At 45.0% G+C, this 15,797-nt stretch overlaps 1 protein-coding gene across 4 annotated transcripts in view; it reads right to left on the bottom strand.

The window, feature by feature from the left end:
- dhx33 (DEAH (Asp-Glu-Ala-His) box polypeptide 33) overlaps positions 1-15,797 on the bottom strand; it is a 70,616-nt gene that overhangs the window by 15,892 nt on the left and 38,927 nt on the right. For all 4 annotated transcript variants that reach the window (XM_041196498.1, XM_041196499.1, XM_041196497.1 and 1 more), the window contains one exon: positions 13,352-13,479. In XM_041196498.1, coding sequence (XP_041052432.1) covers positions 13,352-13,479 — 128 coding nt within the window. The remainder of the gene's footprint in view (positions 1-13,351; positions 13,480-15,797) is intronic.

Genomic DNA, 15,797 nt, shown 5'->3' with positions numbered 1-15,797 from the left:
CTCAGCAAAGCCATAACCCATGTTGGTGTTATTCAGGAGCTTCGAGACCAAGTGTAGCATCACTATTGCCACCCTAGCTCAGATCAGGTAACTTAGCACAGACCAGGGTTCAAATTCAGGATCCTTCCTGTTCTGTATGGTTCAAAACCACATTGGTAGTACAAGTGCCACCCAAGTCAATGGAGAGCATGCACACACCACATAGTCTTGGGTGTGGGGGCCAGGAGGGAGGGTGCAGGGGAAATTGGGTGTAAACAAAGAGACTCTCTAATCTCTGGTCCTGCGGCAAGAGCATAATAATCAGCATCCAATGAGATTCTTTCCTTCAGTCTGACTTCATATAAGGCACCAGGACCATTGGGATGCATCCAAGGATACTGAGAAAAGCAAGGGTGGAAATTGCTGAGACACTGGCCATAATATTCCAAACTTCCTTCGATTCAGGGATGGTGCCGGAGGACTGGAGAATTACAAATGTCACACCCTTGTTCCAAAAGGTGCATAAAGATAAGCCATATGTCGGGCAATTTGGTTTAATCTCAGTAGTGGGGAAACTTCTACAAATGATCAGGACAAAATTAATAGTCCCTCGGGCAAATTCTGGTTAATTAAGGAAAGCCAGCATGGATTTCCTAAGGGGGACTCATGTTTAACTAACTTGTTTGAGTTTTCGATAAGCTAACAGAGAGGGTTGATGAGGCTAATACTGTTCACGTACACGGAGTTCCAATGGGCATTTGATAAAGTGCTACACAACAGACCCATGAGGAAAGTTAGAGCTTGTGGAATAAAAGGAACAGTAGCAACATGGATACGAAATTGGCTGAGTGACAGGAAACATTAGTGGTGAACAGTTGTTTCTTTTTTGGACAGGAGAGAGGTTTATAGTGAAGTTCCCCAGGTATTAGGACCACTATAATTCCTCACTTATTGGTGTAGTTCCGTTCCTGAACAGTGCAACTTTAAATGAACAAATCAGATTTTCCCATTAAATCAATTACAAAGATTAGCTAGGTTCTGTGGGGCATTTAACATCAGAAAAAACATTAAATACTGTACATGCTAAATTACTATATTGGTAAACAACACAATTTTTAAAATAAAATGAACTTAAAAATATGAAAAATAGGCTAACTCTACTTACCTCCTGCTCACTGCTTCTCCTGCGCCCCAACACTCCACCTCATGCTGATGGTGTTCACCAACTCCCCCACTCTGAGAGGCAGGAAGCAGCTCACAGAATGAGTGCAGCTTCGCACTGCAGAGTCACGGAGGGAAAATGGAAATTGGAGAGGCAGCAAGCAGGAGGGTCAGACAGCAGGAGCATCGGTGAAGGCTGGGAGGATCAGGGAGCGAGAGAGGCCACTCCGAATGACACTGATTGGGTCGCACAACACAAAATGACATTACTACAAATCCACAATGCTAAACACTAAAATACCATCTCCATTAAAAAGTATATTAAATCGAAATGTCTCAAAACGAGGCAACTTAAAGCAAGGGCTTGCCACATACACTAATGACACAGACTTTGGTGTTCCAAGCAGAATTTCAATATTTCCAGCTGATACGAAACTTGAAAACATTGTGAACTATGACGAGGAAATGTAGGGCTTCAAAAGGATAATCAGGTTGCTGCAATGGGCAGACAAGTGGCAGATGAAGTAATGCAGAGAAGTGTGAAGTGGCTCATTTTGATAGGAAGAACGTAGAGACACAATATAAAATAATGGATACAATTCTAAAGGGGATGCAGGAGCAGAGGAACCTGGGTGTATACGTGCACCTTCATTGAAGATGGCCTGTGCAGTTAATAAAACAGACAGAATCCTGGGCTTCACCAAAAGCAACAAACTTATACTAAATCTGTGTAAACACTGGTTTTGGTTTTGCCTCAACTGGCGTATTGCGTCCAGTTCTTTAGGAAGGGTCTGAAGACATGAGAGAGGGTACAGTAAAGACTCAAGAATAGTTCTGGGGTGAGGAGCTTCAGTTACATAGAAAGGTTGGAGAAGTTGGGACTGTTCTCTTTGGGGAAGAAGATGGCGAGTAGATTTGATAGCTTTATTCAAAATCATGAAGAGATACAGACAGAGTAGATAGGGAGAAACCGTTCCCATTGGTGGAAGGATCGAGAAGAGGGCACAGATCGATATGGGCTGGCTAGAGAAGCAACTTTTCCACACAGCAAGTGGTTAGGATCTGGCATATACTACCTGAGTGTGTGGGGGAGACAGGGTCAATCAAGTGGTTAGGATCTGGAATGCACTGCCTGACAATGTGGGGGAAGCAGTGAATGGTTAGGATCTGGAAATCACTGCTTAAGTTTGTGGTGGAAGCAGCAAGTGGTTAAGATCTGGAATATATTGCCTGGTAGTGTGATGGAGACAGGGTCAATCGATTGGTTAGGGTTTGGAATACACTGCCTGAGAGTGTGCTGAAGGCAGGGTCAATCGAGTGGTTAGAATCCGGAATGCACTGTAAGTGTGTGGGGAAGAGAGAGTCAATTGAGTGGTTAGGATCCAGAATACACTGCCTGAATGTGTTGGGGAAGCCGTGAGTGTTTAGCATCTTGGATGCACTGTCTGAGAGTGTGGTGGAAACAGGGTCAATCAAGTGTTTAGGATCTGGAATATACTGCCTGAGTGTGTGGGGTAGACAGGGTCAATCAAGTGTTTAGGATCTGTAATATACTGCCTGAGTGTGTGGGGAAAACAGGGTCAATAGAGTGGTTAGGAACTGGGACACAATGCCTGAGTTTGTGGGGAAAGCAGTGATGGTTAGAACCTGGAATATGCTGTCTGAGAATGTGGGGAAGGCAGGGTCATTTGAGTGATTAGGGCCTGGAATATACTGCCCGAGAGTGTGAGGGAGACAGGATCAATCGAGTGGTTAGAATCTGGAATATACTGCCCGAGAGTGTGAGGGAGACAAGGTCAATCGAGTGGTTAGGATCTGGAATATTCTGCCTGAGTGTGTGGGGTGGATAGGGTCAATCATGGCTGTCAAAAGGGAACTCATAAGATGGGTTACTGGGGCCAGGTGAATTGCTCCTTCAGAGGACATGATGGTCCAAATGGCCACCTTCCATGCTGTAATCATTTTGTGAGTTGATAATAGCTGGAGATTTTATCACAGTTTATCTCTTAGCTCAGACTCAAGAACTTGATATTCATGGCTGTGGCTTTTCTGACGGTTCAGAGGCCTAGTCTGGGCCCTCTTGTCCTTTCGAATCAGCTATTTGTGGAAGGGAGGGGAGGAGGAAGCCTGGAGCTGCGGCATTAAGGTTGGATGTGTCAAGTTGCTCACAGCCCTGATTGTTTCTCCATTTCTCTCGTGCCATTTCGCCATCCCTGGTGTGGCTAATTCGAGTCACTGATTTTTACCCATATGTTGGGCTTAGAATTGAAGTAAGAGGGTAGTTGTGTTTCCAAAATAGGAGGAGGAAAATTAAACAAAGATAATATATACAATATATAAAAGACACAAACATATTTAATTGTACAAATGGGTTTGGATTGGATTTGAACCAGCTTATATTTCAACTCTTTCTTGGACTCGAACTCAAGTTCTGTCAAAGGGTCATGAGGACTCGAAACGTCAACTCTTTTCTTCTCCGCTGATGCTGCCAGACCTGCTGAGTTTTTCCAGGTAATTCTGTTTTTGTTTTTAATTGTACAACCCTATTTTAATAAAGATAAATGTTCATCGTGTTACAGGGCGCCCCCAGATTTCTTTTAGCAACAGGGGAGAGGGGCCTCAGAAGCAAAAGGCTCGAGAACCGCTGCACCAAGTGAATTTTAACAATTTGATTTGTCTATATGTGAGGAGTGGGTATTGGACCCAGCACTGATCACTGCAGAGATCAAGGAGAGATTAGGTTCAAGTCTCTCAATATTTTTAGGTCGAGAATGATCACATTTAGAGTAATTAGCTGAAGACTTTATCACAGTTTATCTCTTTGCTCAGACTCAAGAACTTGATATTCATGGCTGTGGCTTTTCTGACGGTTCAGAGGCCTAGTCTGGGCCCTCTTGCCCTTTCGAGAAAATCCTAAGATATTCTATAAGTATATCAATGGGAAGAGGATAACCAGGGAAAGAGTAGAGCAATCTATGGGTGGAACCAGAGGACATCACTAGAGTGTTGAAGGAATACTTCATATCCGTCTTCACCCAAGAGAATGAGGATGAAGGTATCGAACTTGGGAGAGAGACTGTGAGGTTTTTAAACAAATTGATATAGGGAGTGACAAGGTATTGGAGGTGTTGGCAGGCTTAAAAGTGGACAAATCTCCAGGTCCGGATGATTTGTGTCCCAGACTGCTGAGAGAGGCAAGGGAGGAGATCGCAGGGGCTCTGAACCAAATTTTTAATTCCTCTCTGGCCACGGGGGAGGTGCCAAGGGACTGGAGAACAGCTAATGTGGTTCCGCTATTTAAGAACGGTTGTAGAGATAAGCCAGGGAACTACAGGCTAGTGAGTCTCATGTCGGTGGTAGGGAAACTATTGGAGAAAGTTCTGAAGGAGAGTATCTATCTCCACTTGGAGAGGCAAGGTTTGATCAGGGATAGTCAGCATGGCTTTGTCAGAGGGAGGTCATGCCTAACAAATTTGATTGAATTTTTTGAGGAGATGACCAGATGTGTAGATGAGGGTAGTGCAGTTGATGTAGTTTATATGGATCTCAGCAAAGCCTTTGACAAGGTCCCACATGGGAGACTTATAAAGAAGGCAAATGCACATGGGATACAGGGTAATTTGATAAGGTGGATTCAAAATTGGCTTAGTTGTAAGAGGCAGAGGGTGATGACAGTAGGATGCTTTAGTGACTGGAAGCCAGTGTCCAGTGGTGTACCACAGGGATCTGTGCTCGGTCCCCTATTATTTGTCATTTATATAAATGACATAGATGACTATGTGGGGGGTAGGATTAATAAGTTTGCAGATGACACAAAGATTGGCCAGGTGGTTAACAGTGAAGTTGAGTGTCTTGGGCGACAGGAAGGTAAAGACGGGATTGGCAAATGGGCAAATAAGTGGCAGATGGAATTTAACCCTGAAAAGTGTGAGGTGATACACTTTGGAAGGAGTAATTTGACAAGGAAATATTCAATGAACGGCATGGCACTGGGAAGTTCTGAGGAACAAAGGGACCTTGGCATGTGTGTCCATAGATCTCTGAAGGCAGGGGGGCACGTTAGTGGGGTGGTGAAAAAGGCATATGGGACACTTGCCTTTATCAAGCGAAGCATAGATTACAAAAGTAAGGAGGTCATGTTGGAGTTGTCTAGAACCTTAGTGAGGCCACAGTTGGAGTACTGTGTGCAGTTCTGGTCGCCACATTATAGGAAGGATGTGATTGCACTGGAGGGGGTGCAGAGGAGATTCACCAGGATGTTGCCTGGGATGAAACATTTAAGTTATGAAGAGAGATTGGATAGACTTGGGTTGTTTTCGTTGGAGCAGAGAAGACTGAGGGGAGGCCTGATCGAGGTGTACAAGATTATGAGGGGCATGGACAGGGTGGATAGGGAGCAGCTGTTCCCCTTTGTTGAAGAGTCAGTCAGAAGGGGGCATAAGTTCAAGATGAGGGGCAGGAGGTTTAGGGGGGATGTGAGGAAAAACTTTTTTACCCAGGGGATGGTGACAGTCTGGAATGCGCTGCCTGGGAGAGTGGTGGAGACGGGTTGCCTCACATCCTTTAAAAAGTACCTGGATAAGCACTTGGCACATCATAACGTTTAAGGTTATGGGCCAAGTGCTGGTAAATAGGATTAGGTAGGTAGGTCAGGTGTTTCTCATGTGTCGGTGCAGACTCGATGGGCCTCTTCTGCACTGTGATTCTAAAGGATAAACAAAAAGAACAATTGAAGGTGCAGATACTCAATGGAAAGAAGGGCAATTTCAGTGAGATGGATGACCCGAAACGGAGGTCATGGCTAACTGAGAGTGAGAGACCGTGAAAACGAGAGAGTGAGGGACCAGCGGACAACTCTTGTGGAGACGAAGTCCTGTCTTCACATTGAGAATAACCTCCATTGTGTTCTGTGGTAATACCACCATGCTAAATGGGTTACATTTCAAACAGATCTAACAATGCATGACTGGGCAACCATGAGGCGCTGTGAGCCATCACTAGCAGCAGAACTGCACTCAACCACAATCTGTAACTTCATGGTCTGGCATATCATCCACTCTACCATTACCATCAAGCCAGTGGATCAACCTTGGTTCAATGAAGAGTGCAGGAGGGCATGCCAAGAGCAGCACCAGGCATGCCTAAAAATGGCATCTGAAACTAGTGAAGCTACAACACAGGACTGCTTGCATGCCAAATAGCATAAACAGCAAATGATAGACAGATCTAAGTGATTCCAGAACCAACGGATCAGGTCTAAGCTCTGCAGTCCTACTACACCAAGTCCTGAATAGTGGTGGACACTTGAACTCGCTGGAGGAGCAGGCTCCACGAATATCCCCATCCTCAATGATGGAGGAGCCTAGCACATCAGTGCAAAAGATAAGGCTGAAGCACTTGCAACAATCTTCAGCCAGCAGTGCCGAGTGGTTGATCCATCTCGGCCTCCTCCCGAAGTCCCCAGCATCACAGGTGCCAGTCTTCAGTCAATTCGATTCCCTCCACATGATACCAAGAAACAGCTGAAGGCACTGGATACTGCAAAGGCTAAGGGCTCTGATAATATTCCAGCAATAGTACTGTAGACTTGTATTTCAGAACTTGCTGCACCCCTAGCCAAGCTAGTTCCAGTACAGCTACAACACTGGCATCTACCCAGCTATGTGGAGAATTGCCCAGTTATGTCCTGTACAGAAGAAGCAGGTCAAATCCAACCTAGGCAGTTACCACCTCAGCAGTCTACTCGCAATCATCAGTAAAGTGATGGAAGGGATCATCAACAGTGCTATCAAGCATCACTTGCTTGGCAATAACCTGCTCATTGAACTGACACCCAGTTTGGGTTCCGCCAGGGCCACTCAGCTCCTGACCTCATTACAGCCTTAGTTCAAATATGGACAGAAGAGCTGAACTCCAGAGATGAGATGAGAGTGACTGCCCCTTGACATCAAGACAGCATTTGACTGAGTGTGGCATCAAGGAGCCCTAGCAAAACTGGAGTCAATGGGAATCGGGGAAAAACTCTCCGCTGGTTGGAGCCATACCTAACACAAAGGAAGATGGTTGTGGTTGTTGGAGGCCAGTCATCTCAGCTCCAGGGCATCACTACAGGAGCTCCTCAGGGTAGTGTCCTGGACCCAACCATCTTCAGCTGCTTCATCAATGACTTTCCTTTCATCATAAGGTCAGAAGTAGGGATGTTAGCTGATGATTGCACAATGTTCAGCACCATTTGTGACTCGTCAGATACTGAAGCAGTCCATGTCTAAATGCAGCAAGAACTGGACAATATCCAGGTTTGGGCTGACAAGTGGCAAGTAACATTTGCGCCACACAAGTGCCAGGCAATGACCATCTCCAACAAGAGAGAATCTAACCATCACCTCTTGACATTCAATGGCATTACCATTACTGAATCCCCCACTATCAACATCCTGGGGTTACCATTGGCCAGAAATTGAACTGGACTAGCCATATAAATACTGTGGCTACAAGAGCAGGTCAGAGGCTAGGAATACTGCGACAAGTAACTCACGTCCTGACTTCCCAAAGCCTGTCCGCCATCTACAAGGAACAAGTCAGGAGTGTGATGGAATACTTTCCACTTGCCAAGATAAGTGCAGCTGCAACAGCACTCAAGAAGCTCGACACCATCCAGGACAAAGCAGCTCACTTGATTGGCACCCCATCCACTAACATTCACTCCCTCCACCACTGACGGACAGTGGCAACAGTGTGTAGCATCTTCAAGATGCACTGCAGGAACTCACCAAGCCTGCTTATATAGCACTTTCCAAACCCATGACTACTACCAGCTAGAAAGACAAGGGCAGCAGATAGATGGGAACACCACCGCCTGGAAGTTCCCTTCCAAGTCACTCACAACCCTGACGTGGAAATATAATCGCTGTTCTTTCACTGTTGCTGAGTCAAAACCCTGGAACTCCCTTCCTAACAGCATTGTGGGTGTACCTACACCACATGGATTGCAGCAGTTCAAGAAGGCAGCTCACCACCACCTTCTCAAGGACAATTAGGGATGGGCAATAAATGCTGACCTAGCCAGCAACACCCACATCCCATGAACAATAAAATATTGGTTAAGCCCCAGCTGAACGTGTTGAATTCTGAGTGCCATTTTTTCGAAAGGATTTGAAGGCCTTGGAGAGGGTGCAGACTGGAATGATACCAAGGATGAAGGACTTCAGGTGTATGGAAAGACTAGAGAAGTTAGGGCTCTTCTCCTCAGAGCAGAGAAGATTAAAATGACATGTGAGAGGTGTACAAAATCAAGAGTTTTTATAGATTACATCAGGGGAAACTTTCCACTGGCAAGAGGGTCAGCAACCAGAGAGCATAGATTGAAGGTAGCTGGCAGAAGAACCAGAGGGGAATTGCAGGGAATGGTTTCATGCACAGTCAGCTGTTGTGATCTGAAATGCACCTCCTGAAAGAGTGGTGGTAGCAGATTCAACAGCAACTTTCAAAAGGGAATTGAATAAAGACTTGGGGAAAATTTGCAGGGCCATGGAAGGCAAAGTGCAGGACTGATTGGGACTCTCTTTCACAGAGCCAGCACAGGCACAATGGGCTGAACAGCCTTTTTGTTGTGCTGCCTGATTAGACTCAGATGTTTACAGCACAGAAGGAGGCCATTCAGTCCATCGTATCCACGCCAGTCAACCAAGATCTGTCAACACCAATCCTATTTTCCAGCACTTGGCCCATAGCCCTGGAGGCTATGGCACGCAAGTGAATATCTAAATACTTCTAAAATGTTATGAGAGCTTCTGACTCAACTACCCTTTCAAGCAGTGAGTTCCAGACTCCCACCACCATCTGGGTGAAAATATTTCTCCTCAACTCCCCTCTTAGCCTTCTACATCTTATCTTAAATCTACACTCCCTGGTTAGTGACGCCTCTACTAATGGAAAAAGTGCCTTCCTATCCACCCTATCTATGTCCCTCATGATCTCATACACCTCTATCAGGTCCCCTCTCAACCTTCGTTGGTCCAAGGAAAACAACCCCTGCCTATCCAATCTTTCCTCATAGCTCACACCCTCCAGCCCGGGCAGCATTCTGGTAAATCTCCTCTGCACCCTCTCCAGTGCAATCACATCCTTCCTATAATGTGGTGATCAGAACTGCAAGCAGTACTCCAGCTGTGACCTCACCAAGGTTCTATACAACTCCAACATGACCTACCTGCTCTTGTATTCTATGCCTCGGCTAATAAAGGCACGTATTCCCATATGCCTTCTTAACCACCTTATCTACCAGCCCTGCTACCTTCAGGGATCTGTAGATATGCACACCAAGTTCCCTCTGATTTTCAGTACTACCATTCATAGTGAAATTCCTTGTCTTGTTAGCCCTCCCCAAGTGCATTTTCACACAAATTCCATTTGCCATTGCTCTGCCTAACAAACCAGTCCATTGATAAGCTCCTGTGGTTTACAGCTATCGTCTCACTATTTACCACCCTACCAATTTTCGTGTCATGTGAATACTTGATCATAGACCTACATTTAAGTCCCAATCATTTATGTACACCACAAACAGCAAGGGCCCCAGCCCTGAGCCCTGCGGAACCCCACTGCAAACTGACTTCCAGTCACAGAAACATCCCTCTGCCATCACCTTCTGCTTCCTGCCTCTTAGCCAATTTTGGATCCAACGTGCAACTTTGTCTTGGATCCCATGGGCTCTTACTTTCTTGATCAATCTGCCATGAGGGACCTTATCAAAAGCCTTGCTAAAGTCCATGTGGACCACATCAAATGCATTACCCTCACTGATACTCCTGGTTACCTCCTCAAAGGAAAACAAAAACAAAAATACCTGGAAAAACTCAGCAGGTCTGATAGCATCTGAGGAGAGGAACACCTCCTCAAAGGATTCAATCAAATATGTCAAACACGGCCTTCTCTTATCAGATCCATGCTGGCTATCCCTGATTAATCCGTGTCTCTCCAAGTACAGATATATTCTGTTCCTCAGAATTCTTTCTAGTTAACTTCCCCACCACCGAGGTTTGACTGACTGGTCTGTAACTTCCAGGACTTTAGCCCTTCCTCCCTTTTTTAATAACGGGACAACATTAGCAGTCTTCCAGTCCTCTAGCACCTCACCTGTGGCCAGAGAGGATTTGAAAATTATTACCAGGGCCCCTGACATCTCTTCCCTTGCCTTCCTCAACAGCTTGGGGTACATCTCATCTGAGCCTGTAGACTCTTAAGGCTGCTAAACTCGCTAGTACCTCCTCTCTCTCTATGTTAATTTCCTCTAACATTTCACAGTTCTCCACCCTGATGTCTATACCTGCGTTGTCCTTTTCCAATGTGAAGGCCGATGCAAAATATTCATTGAGGACTGTATCCACGTCTTCCAGGTCCACACAGATTACCTCTATGGTCCCTAACTGGCCCTACTATCCCTAGATATTCTCTTGCTCTTTATATATTTAAAAAACCCCTTTGGGTTTTCCTTTATTCTACCCACCAATGCTTTCTCATGCACTCTCTTAGCTTTCTTAATTTCCTTTTTAAGTTCGCTCTGCACTTTTCATACTCCTCCAGGGACTCTGCTATATTGAGCCCTCAGTATCTGCCATAGGCTTCTCTTTTTTTCTTAATCCTAACCTTTATGTCCCTTGACATGCAGGGCTCTCTGGACTTGGTCCCCCACTTTGTCTTTACGGGAACATACGTGCCCTTGCTACACTCGCTATTTCCTCCTTTAATGCCTCCTACTGCTCTGACACAGTTTTATCTGCATTTAGCTGCTCCCAGTCCACTTGGGCCAAATCATATCTCATCTTAGTAAAATTAGCCTTTCCCTAGTTTAGAACTTTTATTCCTGGTCCAAACTTATCCTTTCTCATAACTACCCTACATCTAAGTTATGGTCACTATCTCCAAAATGCTCCCCTACTGATACACCTTCCACCTGCCTGGGTTCATTTCCAAATATTAGGTCCAGAACTGCCCCTCCTTTGCTGGGCTTTCTACTTACTGGCTAAAAAAGTACTCCTGGATGCAACTCATGAATTTTGCTCCCTCCCTACCTTGAACACTAAAATTATCTCAGTTAATATTTGGGTATTTAAGATCCCCTACTATTACTGCCTTATATTCTTACACTTCTGTGTTGCTAGATCCTCTAGATACACCAGATTCTCTAGGTACTACTTTCTGTCTCAGGGTCCTCCTCTCGCCCTCTGATGCTCCGGGACGTGGCCTCCGATGCTCCGGGGTACTCAAGAACCATAAGGAATAGGCTAATCCCTGGCAATATGCTGAAAACTCCCATAAATATTAGAATCAGGAGGCAAGGAGCTCAAGCTTAGATTCTATCACGAGGCTACGCCCTGTACTTTTTGTAAATATGATTTTTCAACTTTCACTCTCACTCACTTTTCCAGAACCATTTCATCCAATTCAGGGTGACGGGAAGTTGGAGCCTATTCCAACAGGCAATGGCCGCTAGGAGGGGTACACCCAGGACGGGAAGCCAATCCATCACAGGACACACACACAAACACTAAGGGGCAGCTTACTGCAGCCAGTCCACCTAACCAGTATGTCTTTGGATGGTGGGAGGAAACTGGAACACCAGAGGAAACCCACCGGACAGGCACCCAAGGTCAGAATCGAACCAAGGTCACTTGAGCTGCAAGGCAGCAGCACGAACCACTGCGCCACCATGCCGCCCCTTTCAACTGTTAGAAATTTTGCAATTTGAAATGAGACAGAATAATCTACTTTAAAATGCAAGGCCACCTCCCAAGGTGAAGGGGAAAAGCAAACAAATCATCTTCAGGAGAGTGTGAAGAGGGTGACATTTCCCATAATTCAGAGACCCATTGAAACCCGTCAATGTCTAAGGAAGAGACATTAAAATGAAAAGTGCTGGATATTAAAACAATAACTGCCACAGATAGGCCCACCCAAAACCCCTCGGAAGTACACAAAGGGTGAGATATTTCAGGCCAGACTGCAGCTACTGCAGGGAGATTGCAAGAAAGCAGTAGAAACAGGCTTACAGCTGGGCTCTCTCGCTCTTATGGAACAAGTGTATCACCAGTTCGGAAACCAGCATTACTAGAAATCTACCAGCGAGTAAAGATCTTGTAAGAATTGCAACATCTTCTACATGTGACCACATCCACAAAATCACAAAATTCTCCCGCCCTTTCCCCAGAACACTGTTCCTTTTCAAACTCACTTCAAACTCACTGGCCACAACGTTTAAAAATCTACACCTCCAGAACAATCAAAGGACATTTAACGGTATTATTCTTTTAAATTTATTAGGCTCTAACTTTCCTTATACCTGCGTGCGTGATGTGTTTTTATTTTACTTTTCTCTCAAGTTTAGTGGTTAATAAATTTGCTCTCGCTTTAACTCAAGAAAACCTTGTTTGATTAGCTCCCTGCATAAATAGTTAAATACATTTGGATTCGGAAAAGGCATATCCTCGTGAAAAAGAAATTAAATCTTTGTTGTGACCGATTGAGAAGGCTGGATAGAGGGGAGCCAGTTCACCCCTTTCTCACCTGGTCAGAACAATTCCCATACTGTATGGTTTTCTTTCTTCATTCAGCTATAAACACATAATTTCTCTTGCCATACAGGAATAAAGGAACTGCAGGAGGAAAGAACACGCAGCAATCCAATCAGCCCACCCCACAAATAGGCCGTCATAGTATCACAGAATTTGGACAGCGCAGGTGGAGGCCATTCGACCCATTGTGTCTGTACCACCTCTCTGAATGAGCAATTCACTAAGTGACATTCTCCCGCCCTTTCCCCAGAACACTGTTCCTTTTCAAACTCACTTCAAATATCTGCATTTTTTCACAATACCTTGCTGAGGAAACCATTCCTCAGTTCAAGACCCTACAAACCTCCCCCTCTCAATTTCCTGTCAAGAATTCCAGCCTGGAATAGTCACATTCATCACCCCCTGCCTCACTCCCCATCCCATAGCCACACCCTCTGGGCAGTCTATTCCACATACTTTGAATAAAGTGGCTAAACATAATCTTGTGAATCACCAGGGGCCCAGGTACACTCTGGGACTAGTCACCTCATGTTCAGGTGCTTCCCTGGGACTTGTCCAACGCTGCACAGCTCCCCATCTACTTCCTAGGGTCTGGGCATCTTGATTTTGGAAGCTATGAGTTAAACCGTTACTAGTGCTACCTTAGAAAATCTGGGTTCCAGTGGGAATGCTGCCATTTTCTTGCCCATTGGTGTCAGGGTGATCTGGTTGTTTTTGTGCTCTACCGCACCCAGCAGTTCAAGCTGTTCAATGGCAGCTCGCACCGCATCTGTGGACACACAATGTAAGATTAGGGTGTCATTAAAGAGCCAAGAGCCACATGGAAAAGCAGATTATACTTTTAGATAACAACAAAAACAGCATTGCAAAACAAGAATGGAAAAACTGCATTAGAATCCAAAGCTTTTAAAATTCATGGTAGCATTAATTGTCCACAAACACAATTCTCCACAAACACACTCTCTGCTAGCTCAAAGATGACAATCTTTGATAGTGCAGTTAGGATATAGATAGGATAGTATAGTTAGGGGAATAGATACTGTTATAAAAACAAAAAAACTGCGGATGCTGGAAAAAAGGAAAATCTTTATAATTACCTGGAAAAACTCAGCAGGTCTGGCAGCATCGGCGGAGAAGAAGAGTTGACGTTTCGAGTCCTCATGACCCTTCGACAGAACTTGCGTTCGAGTCCAAGAAAGAGTTGAAATATAAGCTGGTTTAAGGTGTGTGTGTGGGGGGCGGAGAGATAGAGAGACAAAGAGGTGGAGGGGGGGGGGTGGTGTGGTTGTAGGGACAAACAAGCAGTGATAGAAGCAGATCATCAAAAGATGTCAACGACAATAGTACAATAGAACACATAGGTGTTAAAATTAAAGTTGGTGATATTATCTAAACGAATGTGCTAATTAAGAATGGATGGTAGGGCACTCAAGGTATAGCTCTAGTGGGTTTTTTTATATATAATGGCAAACACTAGGAGGGAAATGGAAAGCAAGGAAGGTGAGCAAGACAACAGAGAGATACGGAAATCTTGTCGCAGAGAGGAACAGAACTTCTTCAAGGAGGTAGGCATTTCTTGAAGAGCAGTGGCAGTCAATTAAACACAGAGATAAAAACAAAAAAACTGCGGATGCTGGAAAAAAGGAAAATCTTTATAATTACCTGGAAAAACTCAGCAGGTCTGGCAGCATCGGCGGAGAAGAAAAGAGTTGACGTTTCGAGTCCTCATGACCCTTCGACAGAACTTGCGTTCGAGTCCAAGAAAGAGTTGAAATATAAGCTGGTTTAAGGTGTGTGTGTGGGGGGCGGAGAGATAGAGAGACAAAGAGGTTGGGGGGGGGGTGTGGTTGTAGGGACAAACAAGCAGTGATAGAAGCAGATCATCAAAAGATGTCAACGTCAACTCTTTTCTTCTCCGCCGATGCTGCCAGACCTGCTGAGTTTTTCCAGGTAATTATAAAGATTTTCCTTTTTTCCAGCATCCGCAGTTTTTTTGTTTTTATCTCTGTGTTTAATTGACTGCCACTGCTCTTCAAGAAATGCCTACCTCCTTGAAGAAGTTCTGTTCCTCTCTGCGACAAGATTTCCGTATCTCTCTGTTGTCTTGCTCACCTTCCTTGCTTTCCATTTCCCTCCTAGTGTTTGCCATTATATAAAAAAAAAACCCACTAGAGCTATACCTTGAGTGCCCTACCATCCATTCTTAATTAGCACATTCGTTTAGATAATATCACCAACTTTAATTTTAACACCTATGTGTTCTATTGTACTATTGTCGTTGACATCTTTTGATGATCTGCTTCTATCACTGCTTGTTTGTCCCTACAACCACACCTCCCCCCCCTCCACCTCTTTGTCTCTCTATCTCTCCGCCCCCCACACACACACCTTAAACCAGCTTATATTTCAACTCTTTCTTGGACTCGAACGCAAGTTCTGTCGAAGGGTCATGAGGACTCGAAACGTCAACTCTTTTCTTCTCCGCCGATGCTGCCAGACCTGCTGAGTTTTTCCAGGTAATTATAAAGAATAGATACTGTTCTCTGTCGCCAGGATCGAGAGTCCCAAAGGCTGTGTTGCCTACCTGGTGCCAGGGTTAAGGATATCTCATCTGGGCTGTAGAGGAACTTGGAGTGGGAGGGGAAAGATCCAGTTGTCGTGGTCCACGTAGGTACCAACGATATAGGTAGAACTAGGGAAGATGTTCTGCTGAGGGAATACGAGCAGCTAGGGGCTAAATTAAAATGCAGAACTTAAAGTTAATAATCTCTGGATTACCACCTGAGCCATGAGCTAATTGGCACAGGGTCAATAAGATTAAAAAGGTAAATGCGTGGCTCAAAGGTTGGTGTGGGAGAAATGGGTTCGAATTCATGGGACATCAGCACCAGTACTGGGGAAAGAGGGGGCTATTCTGTTCGGACGAGTTCCATTTGAATCATGTCGGGACCAGTGTCTTGGCAAATTGCATAACTAGGGTCGTAGATAGGGCTTTAATCTAAATAGTTGGGTTGGGGGGAGGGTTCAGTTGCATGGAAATATAAAAAATCAAATTTCAAGGAGAGGGTAAGAGTGCAGGTTAGTGAC

The sequence above is a fragment of the Carcharodon carcharias genome, chromosome 10 (assembly GCF_017639515.1).
Source record: "Carcharodon carcharias isolate sCarCar2 chromosome 10, sCarCar2.pri, whole genome shotgun sequence".
NCBI classification, from domain to species: Eukaryota; Metazoa; Chordata; class Chondrichthyes; order Lamniformes; family Lamnidae; genus Carcharodon; species Carcharodon carcharias.
Note: the sequence above shows the minus strand (reverse complement) of the source record. Positions and strands in the feature narration are given on the sequence as shown.